This window comes from Cherax quadricarinatus, chromosome 53 (assembly GCF_038502225.1).
Source record: "Cherax quadricarinatus isolate ZL_2023a chromosome 53, ASM3850222v1, whole genome shotgun sequence".
In the NCBI taxonomy this organism is placed as follows: domain Eukaryota; kingdom Metazoa; phylum Arthropoda; class Malacostraca; order Decapoda; family Parastacidae; genus Cherax; species Cherax quadricarinatus.
Genome location: NC_091344.1, coordinates 2,288,682 through 2,303,651, shown reverse-complemented (window position 1 = coordinate 2,303,651; position 14,970 = coordinate 2,288,682). Strand labels below are relative to the sequence as shown.

Genomic DNA, 14,970 nt, shown 5'->3' with positions numbered 1-14,970 from the left:
ACTTAGAAACCTGACATAACCTCCTTAAAACTCCCGATTATTTGTAGGTAAATTCTGCTGTATATATTATTGGTCAACTTAAATATATTTATTATCACATTAAATCTATGCTATACATTTTTTCTTTTTGCCATAAACAAATTTTCACTCGGCTTATTCGACATAGGGAAAATTTTGGCTTAAATAGCAACCCACTTATTATTATTATTAAAGATTCGCCGGTATTCTCCCTGCCCGGGCCTTTTCCAAGTGGTGGCCCGGCCTTGGCTCCCACTTTAGGGAGTGTCTGAGACCTAAGTCTCCCATGGGAGGAGGCACAAGTACCTCCTCATCTTTGGGATCAACTGTCCCCAGACCTAGCTCCTCATCTTTGGGACCAACTGTCCCCAGGCCTAACCACAAGCTAGGCCTCAGGACCAACTGTCCCCAGGCCTAGCCACAAGCTAGGCCTCTCTGGTCTGCCATCCCCGCCCCAAGGGGGCTAATGGGAATGACAGTCTTGTGAGCTGCAAGCTGAGGCTCAGGCACCTACCCTACCTTAGAAGGGCTGGGCATGGTGTCGATGAGCAACCCATTTCTTGCCGAATAGGCCAAGTGAAAATTTGTGTATGCAATAATTTCGCAAAAATCATTCTGAATCTAACGGAAAAAAATATATTTCATTGTGTTTCTTTATTACTAAATTATTGTAAACTTATATTAAATATTTTTAGTTGGATTAGGCTAAATTAAATTGCGCTTGTTATAATAAGGTTAGGTAAGTTTCCTATGGTTCTTTTGGTACAAAATAATTAATTTTTATGAAAATTTTAGAAAGGAACTCCACTAATATGAATACTTTGCATGTACTGTACATGCACAGATGTTCCCACGCTGTAAATGTATTGTCAGTAAATTCTAAAACATTAGAATAATATGACTCATAATTTTTTTATATTAAGATATTAGATAAAGCAGATCAAATAATATATCAGATTTTTATTATTCTTGCAACGGATATTTTAAGGTAAATATATTTTTTTACATCTTTTGTGACATTCTCTTTTATGACTGAAATTTAATTTTGGAATTTAAAAAAAAATATATACCATTCATAATTATATTATGAGAAGCTCTGAGGATTCAAAAAATATGCTATTGCTAATAACGTATTTCTGAACCATTTTTTCTCATATAGTGACCATTTTTTATTTAAAAACCATTTTATAAATAAATGACTTTGACGAAAGTATGGGAATTACTGTTAAAAAGTATACCGACGGTGCCGTTCAAACCCGGCGACAATACGTATATTTTCCAAAACCTATACTTTATTATGATTTATGTTATTTTTTGGCGATATTAGTGAGACGGGATATATGTCTATCTTGCCGTCACGCTTACTAAAAGGGAAAGAGAAAAGAGGGAAAAGTGATAAACAGGATATATCGAATAATGACTGACTAGAGCTGTCTCAACTTACCCTGGAATGGGTATCCCACAAAACAGGGCTGCATCGTCTGCATCATAGCGGCTCCTGTTACCGTCATTTCACGTTAACTCAACAGAACATTGGGTGTCCGGAAACGGGGACACTCCTTGGCAAATTTAAGGGGCAATAAGCGGATCGTTCGGTCGGAGAATGCGGCAATCGAGTTGAGTCGGAGTGTAGGTCGTCGTTACTCCTTGCTGGGCGAGGCACTTGCGCTAAAACTAATCTTGGACGGACTTCGACTAAGGCCACATTTATGAGTGAAGAGTTTCTTAAGCGTCTCCCACAGGCACTGAGAGACTCGTCCACGTGGTATGTCAACAAGCAACACTTCACAACTAATAAGCTCGAGTTCTCACGATAGCTTCCCGACAAGTTACGCCCCCTCGCTTTACAAGAACACTAAGTTTCTCTGTGAGTGGCTAGCAGCAACTAGTTCGTCCTACCAGCGAGCTCGCGAAGCTCACAGATTGGTTGGTAGGTGCTGAAGGCGGGGCTACGTCGCGGGCCTGGCGCGTTCCGCAAACATTATGACGAGGTAGGCGGAGCAAGAACGTGCTCTGGTGCCCATGTGAGCCCACCTGATTGTTTAAACTTGGCCTATACCCACAGGTCAGGGAGCCAACCTGGGGTCCTTCTTGTCCTAAGAGTCTCAATTGGCCTGTTTGGTGAGCTTAGTGGAGCATTGTCCCCAAGATGCTCTCATACATTATGTGGGAGCTCGGAACGAATGGTTCTCCTTCTGCTCCTTCAAGTTCTTTCCCTTTCCTTCCTTCGTTTTCCTTCCTCGCTTTCCCTCCCGTCTATGTTCCATCCCTACCATACTCACTCGCTCTCCCTCATACCAATGTTCCTTTGCTTTCCTTCCCACGTTCGTTAGCTTTTTCTCTCTTCATCATTCTCTTGCTTCATCTCTCTAGATCCTGTGTCTCATGCTCTATCACTCTCCCATCATTCCCCTTGTTCTTCCTCCCATATTCCTTCATTCTTCCTTCCTCCCATGCTCCATCACTGTAACCATCTCATTCTCCCTCTCTCCCTTCCTTCTTCTCGATCTGCCTCGCCTCCACCACCCACTTGGGACCACACAGTATATTCTTCTGATATTATTTATTGGTTTAGGCGGTAACGGCCACAAGTATCGCCTGGGGGTGACGCCACTGAAGGGAAATATTAACCTCGGCCAAAGGTAGTCCCAGAGAGACGATTCACTTAAGCAAGATGGAACCAGGTGTCTCCTCAGCTTATGATCACTAATAACTCACATATGAAGGTTTGATTGCTCTAATAGTCCAGCTTCAATTATATCTATTTGAATATCATTTAAAATCTCAATGAGACACGTAACATAATTGTGGGTCTTGAAGAACCGAAGAGAATGACGAGGCTCTCTGTCTTTGTCTCTGTCTGTCTATCTGTCTCTCTCTCACTCTCTGTCACTCTCTCTCTCTCTCTCTCTCTCTCTCTCTCTCTCTCTCTCTCTCTCTCTCTCTCTCTCTCTCTTTCTCTTTCATTTTCTTAGATATATGAAAAAGAAAAATATATTTTTTTCCATTAAGCACTATATACAGTTGTTAAAAGAGTAGGTGACATATTTTACTGACTAAATAGAAGACCTCTTGTTATGTTATGCAGAGATTGTGAGTTCCTGAGCGACACCTCAGGAGATCCACAAACGATATTAATTTTCCTCATTCTTTGATATTCTTCATGCAGAGCAATTATCAATATGTACTCATATATTACACTGCATTAATTAAATGAAGGTTTTATATATATATATATATATATATATATATATATATATATATATATATATATATATATATATATATATATATATATATATTCTTTCATTCAACACACCGGCCGTATCCCACCGAGGCGGGGTGGCCCAAAAGGAAAAACGAAAGTTTCTCCTTTTACATTTAGTAATATATACAGGAGAAGAGGTTACTAGCCCCTTGCTCCCGGCATTTTAGTTGCCTCTTACAACACGCATGGCTTACGGAGGAAGAATTCTGTTCCACTTCCCCATGGAGATAAGAGGAAATAAACAAGAATAAGAACTAGAAAGAAAATAGAAGAAAACCCAGAGGGGTGTGTATATATGTGCTTGTACATGTATGTGTAGTGTGACCTAAGTGTAAGTAGAAGTAGCAAGACGTACCTGAAATCTTGCATGTTCATGAGACAGAAAAAAGGACACCAGCAATCCTACCATCATGTAAAACAATTACAGGCTTTCGTTTTACACTCACTTGGCAGGACGGTAGTACCTCCCTGGGCGGTTGCTGTCTACCAACCTACTACCTATATATATATATATATATATATATATATATATATATATATATATATATATATATATATATATATATATATATATATATATATATATATACAATAAATGCCAAGAAACATGTGATATCTTATGCAATTTAACCATAGTGAAAAATGCTATTATTACATAATACTTTTCACTTTAATAATAATAATAATAATAATAATAATAATAATAATAATAATAATAATAATAATAGTGTTCTAAGTTTATTATAGTGGCTGAAAGTTTACAAATGGTTTAATGTTTACAAACCTGAAAACATCTCGATGGTATGAAAGCTAGCAATGAGATCAATTGCATGAAAGTTCACATTAGAATCACTCAAGCATTTGGAACCCAGGTAAAGGTGACACATGGATCAATATCCTGAAAGTTTGTGACAGGATAAGGGCTTTGGAAACTTGTAAATGGATTATTGCCCTGCAAATTTAATGCACATATGTTTATGCCAGTGTCAGTACCTTACAAGTGAATCAATACGCATAATTAAGGCGAAGACAAAGATTCAAGTTGCAGAGTAAACTTTTATTCGGGCATTTTCCTCTCTGTTGAGCTTTATCACGTCTAAATGAAACCATTTTCTGCGATTTTATACTTGATGGTAATACGTCGTCTAATACTTGATGGTAATACGTCGTCTCATACTTGATGGTAATACGCCGTTTCATACTTGAAGGTAATACGCCGTTTCATACTTGATGGTAATACGCCGTTTCTTACTTGATGGTAATACGTCGTCTCATACTTGATGGTAATACGTCGTCTCATACTTGATGGTAATACGCCGTTTCTTACTTGATGGTAATACGCCGTTTCATACTCGATGGTAATACGCCGTTTCATACTTGATGGTAATACGTCGTCTCATACTCGATAGTAATACACCGTTTCATACTTGATGGTAATACGTCGTCTCATACTTGACGGTAATACGTCGTCTCATACTTGATGGTAATTAGCCGCTTCATACTCATAATTAAGAACCGGTTCAACATTATGGAAGTTTGTATATAATCAGTCTCATGAAATTTCACTACATGACTACAACCAGGAGTACTAATAGATTACGGAATAATGTCAACGTTAATTAGTGATCTATCAGTATTAGCAAGATTACTGTATCCACACGACATACATCAGACAGTAGGTTGGTAGACAGCAACCACCCAGGGAGATACTACCGTCCTGTGGTAGGTTGGTAGACAGCAACCACCCAGGGAGATACTACCGTCCTGTGGTAGGATTGTAGACAGCAACCACCCAGGGAGATACTACCGTCCTGTGGCAGGTTGGTAGACAGCAACCACCCAGGGAGATACTACCGTCCTGTGGTAGGTTGGTAGACAGCAACCACCCAGGGAGATACTACCGTCCTGTGGTAGGTTGGTAGACAGCAACCACCCAGGGAGATACTACCGTCCTGTGGTAGGTTGGTAGACAGCAACCACCCAGGGAGATACTACCGTCCTGTGGTAGGTTGGTAGACAGCAACCACCCAGGGAGATACTACCGTCCTGTGGCAGGTTGGTAGACAGCAACCACCCAGGGAGATACTACCGTCCTGTGGTAGGTTGGTAGACAGCAACCACCCAGGGAGATACTACCGTCCTGTGGTAGGTTGGTAGACAGCAACCACCCAGGGAGATACTACCGTCCTGTGGTAGGTTGGTAGACAGCAACCACCCAGGGAGTAGACAGCAACCACCCAGGGAGATACTACCGTCCTGTGGTAGGTTGGTAGACAGCACCCACCCAGGGATATACTACCGTCCTGTGTGAGGTTGGTAGACAGCAAGCACCCAGGGAGATACTACAGTCCTGTGGTAGGTTGGTAGACAGCAACCACCCAGGGAGATACTACCGTCCTGTGGTAGGTTGGTAGACAGCAACCACCCAGGGAGATACTACCGTCCTGTGGTAGGTTGGTAGACAGCAACCACCCAGGGAGATACTACCGTCCTGTGGTAGGTTGGTAGACAGCAACCACCCAGGGAGATACTACCGTCCTGTGGTAGGTTGGTAGACAGCAACCACCCAGGGAGATACTACCGTCCTGTGGTAGGTTGGTAGACAGCAACCACCCAGGGAGATACTACCGTCCTGTGGTAGGTTGGTAGACAGCAACCACCCAGGGAGATACTACCGTCCTGTGGTAGGTTGGTAGACAGCAACCACCCAGGGAGATACTACCGTCCTGTGGTAGGTTGGTAGACAGCAACCACCCAGGGAGATACTACCGTCCTGTGGTAGGTTGGTAGACAGCAACCACCCAGGGAGATACTACCGTCCTGTGGTAGGTTGGTAGACAGCAACCACACAGGGAGATACTACCGTCCTGTGGTAGGTTGGTAGACAGCAACCACCCAGGGAGATACTACTGTCCTGTGGTAGGTTGGTAGATAGCAACCACCCAGGGAGATACTACCGTCCTATAGTAGGTAGGTAGACAGCAACCACCCAGGGAGTAGGTTGGTAGACAGCAACCACCCAGGGAGTTACTACCGTCCTGTGGTAGTAGGTTGGTAGACAGCAACCACCCAGGGAGGTACTACCGTCCTGTGGTAGTAGGTTGGTAGACAGCAACCACCCAGGGAGATACTACCGTCCTGTGGTAGGTTGGTAGACAGCAACCACCCAGGGAGATACTACCGTCCAATGGTAGTTTGGTAGACAGCAACCACCCAGGGAGATACTACCGTCCTGTGTAGTAGGTTGGTAGACACCAACCACCCAGGGTGATACTACCGTCCTGTGGTAGTAGGTTGGTAGACAGCAACCACCCAGGGAGATACTACAGTCCTGTGGTAGTAGGTTGGTAGACAGCAACCACCCAGGGAGATACTACCGTCCTGTGTAGTAGGTTGGTAGACAGCAACCACCCAGGGAGATACTACCGTCCTGTGGTAGGTTGGTAGACAACAACCACCCAGGGAGATACTACCGTCCTGTGTAGTAGGTTGGTAGACAGCAACCACCCAGGGAGATACTACCGTCCTGTGTAGTAGGTTGGTAGACAGCAACCACCCAGGGAGATACTACCGTCCTGTGGTAGTAGGTTGGTAGACAGCAACCACCCAGGGAGATACTACCGTCATGTGGCAGGTTGGTAGACAGCAACCACCCAGGGAGATACTACCGTCCTGTGGTAGGTGGGTCGACAGCAACCACCCAGGGAGATACTACCGTCCTGTGGTAGGTTGGTAGACAGCAACCACCCAGGGAGATACTACCGTCCTGTGGTAGTAGGTTGGTAGACAGCAACCACCCAGGGAGGTACTACCGTCCTGTGGTAGTAGGTTGGTAGACAGCAACCATCCAGGGAGATACTACCGTCCTGTGGTAGGTTGGTAGACAGCAACCTCCCAGGGAGATACTACCGTCCTGTGGCAGTAGGTTGGTAGACAGCAACCACCCAGGGAGATACTACCGTCCTGTGGTAGTAGGTTGGTAGACAGCAACCACCCAGGGAGATACTACCGTCCTGTGGGTAGGTTGGTAGACAGCAACCACCCAGGGAGATACTACCGTCCTGTGGTAGTAGGATGGTAGACAGCAACCACCCAGGGAGATACTACCGTCCTGTGGTAGTAGGTTGGTAGACAGCAACCACCCAGGGAGGTACTACCGTCCTGTGGTAGTAGGTTGGTAGACAGCAACCACCCAGGGAGGTACTACCGTCCTGTGGTAGTAGGCTGGTAGACAGCAACCACTCAGGGAGGTACTACCGTCCTGTGTTAGTAGGTTGTAGACAGCAACCACCCAGGGAGGTACTACCGTCCTGTGGTAGTAGGTTGGTAGACACCAACTACCCAGGGAGATACTACCGTCCTGTGGTAGTAGGTTGGTCGACAGCAACCACCCAGTGAGGTACTACCGTCCTGTGGTAGTTGGTTGGTAGACAGCAACCACCCAGGGAGGTACTACCGTCCTGTGGTAGTAGGTTGGTAGACAGCAACCACCCATGGAGGTACTACCGTCCTGTGGTAGTAGGCTGGTAGACAGCAACCGCCCAGGGAGATACTACCGTCCTGTGGTAGTAGGTTGGTAGACAGCAACCACCCAGGGAGATACTACCGTCCTGTGGTAGTAGGCTGGTAGACAGCAACCGCCCAGGGAGATACTACCGTCCTGTGGTAGTAGGTTGGTAGACAGCAACCACCCAGGGAGATACTACCGTCCTGTGGTAGTAGGTTGGTAGACAGCAACCACCCAGGGAGGTACTACCGTCCTGTGGTAGTAGGTTGGTAGACAGCAACCATCCAGGGAGATACTACCGTCCTGTGGTAGTAGGTTGGTAGACAGCAACCATCCAGGGAGATACTACCGTCCTGTGGTAGTAGGTTGGTAGACAGCAACCACCCAGGGAGATACTACCGTCCTGTGGTAGTAGGTTGGTAGACAGCAACCACCCAGGGAGATACTACCGTCCTGTGGTAGTAGGTTGGTAGACAGCAACCACCCAGGGAGATACTACCGTCCTGTGGTAGTAGGTTGGTAGACAGCAACCATCCAGGGAGATACTACCGTCCTGTGGTAGTAGGTTGGTAGACAGCAACCACCCAGGGAGATACTACCGTCCTGTGGTAGTAGGTTGGTAGACAGCAACCACCCAGGGAGATACTACCGTCCTGTGGTAGTAGGTTGGTAGACAGCAACCATCCAGGGAGATACTACCGTCCTGTGGTAGTAGGTTGGTAGACAGCAACCATCCAGGGAGATACTACCGTCCTGTGGTAGTAGGTTGGTAGACAGCAACCACCCAGGGAGATACTACCGTCCTGTGGTAGTAGGTTGGTAGACAGCAACCACCCAGGGAGATACTACCGTCCTGTGGTAGGTTGGTAGACAGCAACCACCCAGGGAGATACTACCGTCCTGTGTAGTAGGTTGGTAGACAGCAACCACCCAGGGAGATACTACCGTCCTGTGGTAGTAGGTTGGTAGACAGCAACCACCCAGGGAGATACTACCGTCCTGTGTAGTAGGTTGGTAGACAGCAACCACCCAGGGAGATACTACCGTCCTGTGGTAGTAGGTTGGTAGACAGCAACCACCCAGGGAGGTACTACCGTCCTGTGGTAGTAGGTTGGTAGACAGCAACCACCCAGGGAGATACTACCGTCCTGTGGTAGTAGGTTGGTAGACAGCAACCACCCAGGGAGATACTACCGTCCTGTGGTAGTAGGTTGGTAGACAGCAACCACCCAGGGAGGTACTAACGTCCTGTGTAGTAGGTTGGTAGACAACAACCACCCAGGGAGATACTACCGTCCTGTGGTAGTAGGTTGGTAGACAGCAACCACCCAGGGAGATACTACCGTCCTGTGGTAGTAGGTTGGTAGACAGCAACCACCCAGGGAGGTACTACCGTCCTGTGGTAGTAGGTTGGTAGACAGCAACCACCCAGGGAGATACTACCGTCCTGTGGTAGTAGGTTGGTAGACAACAACCACCCAGGGAGATACTACCGTCCTGTGGTAGTAGGTTGGTAGACAGCAACCACCCAGGGAGATACTACCATCCTGTGGTAGTATGTTGGTTGACAGCAACCACCCAGGGAGGTACTACCGTCCTGTGGTAGTAGGTTGGTAGACAGCAACCACGCAGGGAGATACTACCGTCCTGTGGTAGTAGGTTGGTAGACAGCAACTACCCAGGGAGATACTACCGTCCTGTGGTAGTAGGTTGGTAGACAACAACCACCCAGGGAGGTACTACCGTCCTGTGGTAGTAGGTTGGTAGACATCAACCACCAAGGGAGGAACTACCGTCCTGTGGTAGTATGTTGGTAGACAGCAACCATCCAGGGAGGTACTACCGTCCTGTCGTAGTATGTTGGTAGACAGCAACCATCCAGGGAGATACTACCGTCCTGTGGTAGTATGTTGGTAGACAGCAACCATCCAGGGAGGTACTACCGTCCTGTGGTAGTAGGTTGGTAGACAGCAACCATCCAGGGAGGTACTACCGTCCTGTGGTAGTAGGTTGGTAGACAGCAACCATCCAGGGAGATACTACCGTCCTGTGGTAGTAGGTTGGTAGACAGCAACCATCCAGGGAGATACTTCCATCCTGTGGTAGTAGGTTGGTAGACAGCAACCATCCAGGGAAATACTTCCATCCTGTGGTAGTAGGTTGGTAGACAGCAACCACCCAGGGAGATACTACCGTCCTGTGGTAGTAGGTTGGTAGACAGCAACCACCCAGGGAGGTACTACCGTCCTGTGGTAGTAGGTTGGTAGACAGCAACCACCCAGGGAGGTACTACCGTCCTGTGGTAGTAGGTTGGTAGACAGCAACCACCCAGGGAGGTACTACCGTCCTGTGGTAGTAGGTTGGTTGACAGCAACCACCCAGGGAGGTACTACCGTCCTGTGGTAGTAGGTTGGTAGACAGCAACCACCCAGGGAGGTACTACCGTCCTGTGGTAGTAGGTTGGTAGACAGCAACCACCCAGGGAGGTACTACCGTCCTGTGGTAGTAGGTTGGTAGACAGCAACCACCCAGGGAGGTACTACCGTCCTGTGGTAGTAGGTTGGTAGACAGCAACCACCCAGGGAGGTACTACCGTCCTGTGGTAGTAGGTTGGTAGACAGCAACCACCCAGGGAGGTACTACCGTCCTGTGGTAGTAGGTTGGTAGACAGCAACCACCCAGGGAGATACTACCGTCCTGTGGTAGTAGGTTGGTAGACAGCAACCACCCAGGGAGGTACTACCGTCCTGTGTAGTAGGTTGGTAGACAGCAACCACCCAGGGAGATAATACTGTCCTGTGGTAGTAGGTTGGTAGACAGCAACCACCCAGGGAGATACTACCGTCCTGTGGTAGTAGGTTGGTAGACAGCAACCACCCAGGGAGGTACTACCGTCCTGTGGTAGTAGGTTGGTAGACAGCAACCACCCAGGGAGATACTACCGTCCTGTGGTAGTAGGTTGGTAGACAGCAACCACCCAGGGAGATACTACCGTCCTGTGGTAGTAGGTTGGTAGACAGCAACCACCCAGGGAGATACTACCGTCCTGTGGTAGTAGGTTGGTTGACAGCAACCACCCAGGGAGGTACTACCATCCTGAGGTAGTATGTTGGTAGACAGCAACCACCCAGGGAGATACTACCGTCCTGTGGTAGTAGGTTTGTAGATAACAACCATCCAGGGAGATACTACCGTCCTGTGGTAGTAGGTTGGTAGACAGCAACCATCCAGGGAGATACTACCATCCTGTGGTAGTATGTTGGTTGACAGCAACCATCCAGGGAGATACTACCGTCCTGTGGTAGTAGGTTGGTAGACATCAACCACCCAGGGAGATACTACCGTCCTGTGGTAGTAGGTTGGTAGACAACAACCATCCAGGGAGATACTACCGTCCTGTGGTAGTAGGTTGGTAGACAGCAACCATCCAGGGAGATACTACCGTCCTGTGGTAGTAGGTTGGTAGACAGCAACCATCCAGGGAGATACTACCGTCCTGTGGTAGTAGGTTGGTAGACAGCAACCACCCAGGGAGATACTACCGTCCTGTGGTAGTAGGTTGGTAGACAGCAACCACCCAGGGAGATACTACCGTCCTGTGGTAGTAGGTTGGTAGACAGCAACCACCCAGGGAGGTACTACCGTCCTGTGGTAGTAGGTTGGTAGACAGCAACCACCCAGGGAGATACTACCGTCCTGTGGTAGTAGGTTGGTAGACAGCAACCACCCAGGGAGGTACTACCGTCCTGTGGTAGTAGGTTGGTAGACAGCAACCACCCAGGGAGATACTACCGTCCTGTGGTAGTAGGTTGGTAGACAGCAACCACCCAGGGAGGTACTACCGTCCTGTGGTAGTAGGTTGGTAGACAGCAACCACCCAGGGAGATACTACCGTCCTGTGGTAGTAGGTTGGTAGACAGCAACCATCCAGGGAGATACTACCGTCCTGTGGTAGTAGGTTGGTAGACAACAACCATCCAGGGAGATACTACCGTCCTGTGGTAGTAGGTTGGTAGACAGCAACCATCCAGGGAGATACTACCGTCCTGTGGTAGTATGTTGGTTGACAGCAACCATCCAGGGAGATACTACCGTCCTGTGGTAGTAGGTTGGTAGACAGCAACCACCCAGGGAGGCACTACCGTCCTGTGGTAGAAAGTTGGTAGACAGCAACCACCCAGGGAGATACTACCGTCCTGTGTTTCTATGTTGGTAGACAGCAACCACACAGGGAGATACTTCCGTCCTGTGGTAGTTGGTTGATAGACAGCAATCTCCCATGGATTCACTATCGTCTTTTAGTAGTTTTGTAGACAGCAACCACCCAGGGAGGTACTACTGTCCTGTGGTAGTAGGTTGGTAGACAGCAACCACCCAGGGAGGTACTACCGTCCTGTGGTAGGTGGGTAGACTGCAACCACCCAGGGAGATACTACCGTCCTGTGGGTAGGTTGGTAGACAGCAACCACCCAGGGAGATACTACCGTCCTGTGGTAGTAGGTTGGTAGACAGCAACCACCCAGGGAGGTACTACCGTCCTGTGGTAGTAGGTTGGTAGACAGCAACTACCCAGGGAGATACTACCGTCCTGTGGTAGTAGGTTGGTAGACAGCAACCACCCAGGGAGGTACTACCGTCCTGTGGTATGTTGGTTGACAGCAACCATCCAGGGAGATACTACCGTCCTGTGGTAGTAGGTTGGTAGACAGCAACCATCCAGGGAGGTACTACAATCCTGTGGTAGTAGGTTGGTAGACAACAACCATCCAGGGAGATACTACCGTCCTGTGGTAGTAGGTTGGTAGACAACAACCATCCAGGGAGATACTACCGTCCTGTGGTAGTAGGTTGGTAGACAGCAACCATCCAGGGAGATACTACCGTCCTGTGGTAGTAGGTTGGTAGACAGCAACCATCCAGGGAGATACTACCGTCCTGTGGTAGTAGGTTGGTAGACAGCAACCATCCAGGGAGATACTACCGTCCTGTGGTAGTAGGTTGGTAGACAGCAACCACCCAGGGAGATACTACCGTCCTGTGGTAGTAGGTTGGTAGACAGCAACCACCCAGGGAGGTACTACCGTCCTGTGGTAGTAGGTTGGTAGACAGCAACCACCCAGGGAGGTACTACCGTCCTGTGGTAGTAGGTTGGTAGACAGCAACCACCCAGGGAGGTACTACCGTCCTGTGGTAGTAGGTTGGTAGACAGCAACCACCCAGGGAGGTACTACCGTCCTGTGGTAGTAGGTTGGTAGACAGCAACCACCCAGGGAGGTACTACCGTCCTGTGGTAGTAGGTTGGTAGACAGCAACCACCCAGGGAGGTACTACCGTCCTGTGGTAGTAGGTTGGTAGACAGCAACCACCCAGGGAGGTACTACCGTCCTGTGGTAGTAGGTTGGTAGACAGCAACCACCCAGGGAGGTACTACCGTCCTGTGGTAGTAGGTTGGTAGACAGCAACCACCCAGGGAGGTACTACCGTCCTGTGGTAGTAGGTTGGTAGACAGCAACCACCCAGGGAGGTACTACCGTCCTGTGGTAGTAGGTTGGTAGACAGCAACCACCCAGGGAGATACTACCGTCCTGTGGTAGTAGGTTGGTAGACAACAACCATCCAGGGAGATACTACCGTCCTGTGGTAGTAGGTTGGTAGACAACAACCATCCAGGGAGATACTACCGTCCTGTGGTAGTAGGTTGGTAGACAGCAACCATCCAGGGAGATACTACCGTCCTGTGGTAGTAGGTTGGTAGACAGCAACCACCCAGGGAGATACTACCGTCCTGTGGTAGTAGGTTGGTAGACAGCAACCACCCAGGGAGATACTACCGTCCTGTGGTAGTAGGTTGGTAGACAGCAACCACCCAGGGAGGTACTACCGTCCTGTGGTAGTAGGTTGGTAGACAGCAACCACCCAGGGAGGTACTACCGTCCTGTGGTAGTAGGTTGGTAGACAGCAACCACCCAGGGAGGTACTACCGTCCTGTGGTAGTAGGTTGGTAGACAGCAACCACCCAGGGAGGTACTACCGTCCTGTGGTAGTAGGTTGGTAGACAGCAACCACCCAGGGAGATACTACCGTCCTGTGGTAGTAGGTTGGTAGACAGCAACCACCCAGGGAGATACTACCGTCCTGTGGTAGTAGGTTGGTAGACAGCAACCACCCAGGGAGATACTACCGTCCTGTGGTAGTAGGTTGGTAGACAACAACCACCCAGGGAGATACTACCGTCCTGTGGTAGTAGGTTGGTAGACAGCAACCACCCAGGGAGATACTACCGTCCTGTGGTAGTAGGTTGGTAGACAGCAACCATCCAGGGAGATACTACCGTCCTGTGGTAGTAGGTTGGTAGACAGCAACCACCCAGGGAGATACTACCGTCCTGTGGTAGTAGGTTGGTAGACAGCAACCACCCAGGGAGATACTACCGTCCTGTGGTAGTAGGTTGGTAGACAGCAACCACCCAGGGAGGTACTACCGTCCTGTGGTAGTAGGTTGGTAGACAGCAACCACCCAGGGAGGTACTACCGTCCTGTGGTAGTAGGTTGGTAGACAGCAACCACCCAGGGAGGTACTACCGTCCTGTGGTAGTAGGTTGGTAGACAGCAACCACCCAGGGAGGTACTACCGTCCTGTGGTAGTAGGTTGGTAGACAGCAACCACCCAGGGAGGTACTACCGTCCTGTGGTAGTAGGTTGGTAGACAGCAACCACCCAGGGAGGTACTACCGTCCTGTGGTAGTAGGTTGGTAGACAGCAACCACCCAGGGAGATACTACCGTCCTGTGGTAGTAGGTTGGTAGACAGCAACCACCCAGGGAGATACTACCGTCCTGTGGTAGTAGGTTGGTAGACAGCAACCACCCAGGGAGGTACTACCGTCCTGTGGTAGTAGGTTGGTAGACAGCAACCACCCAGGGAGGTACTACCGTCCTGTGGGCAGGTTGGTAGACAGCAACCACCCGTACTACCCTCCTGTGGTAGTAGGTTGGTAGACAGCAACCTCCCTGGGAGTTACTACCGTCCTGTGGTAGTAGGTTGGTAGACAGCAACCACCCAGGGAGTTACTACCGTCCTGTGGTAGTAGGTTGGTAGACAGCAACCACCCAGAGAGATACTACCGTCCTGTGGTAGTAGGTTGGTAGACAACAACCATCCAGGGAGATACTACCGTC

At 48.8% G+C, this 14,970-nt stretch overlaps 1 protein-coding gene across 2 annotated transcripts in view; it reads right to left on the bottom strand.

Moving 5' to 3' along the window:
- LOC128692418 (protein gooseberry) overlaps positions 1 to 1,847 on the bottom strand; it is a 326,567-nt gene extending 324,720 nt beyond the window's left edge. For both annotated transcript variants that reach the window (XM_053781592.2, XM_053781593.2), the window contains exon 1: positions 1,463 to 1,847. In XM_053781592.2, coding sequence (XP_053637567.1) covers positions 1,463 to 1,529 — 67 coding nt within the window. In that variant the 5' untranslated portion in view covers positions 1,530 to 1,847. The remainder of the gene's footprint in view (positions 1 to 1,462) is intronic.
- Between the last annotated feature and the right edge of the window lie 13,123 nt (positions 1,848 to 14,970).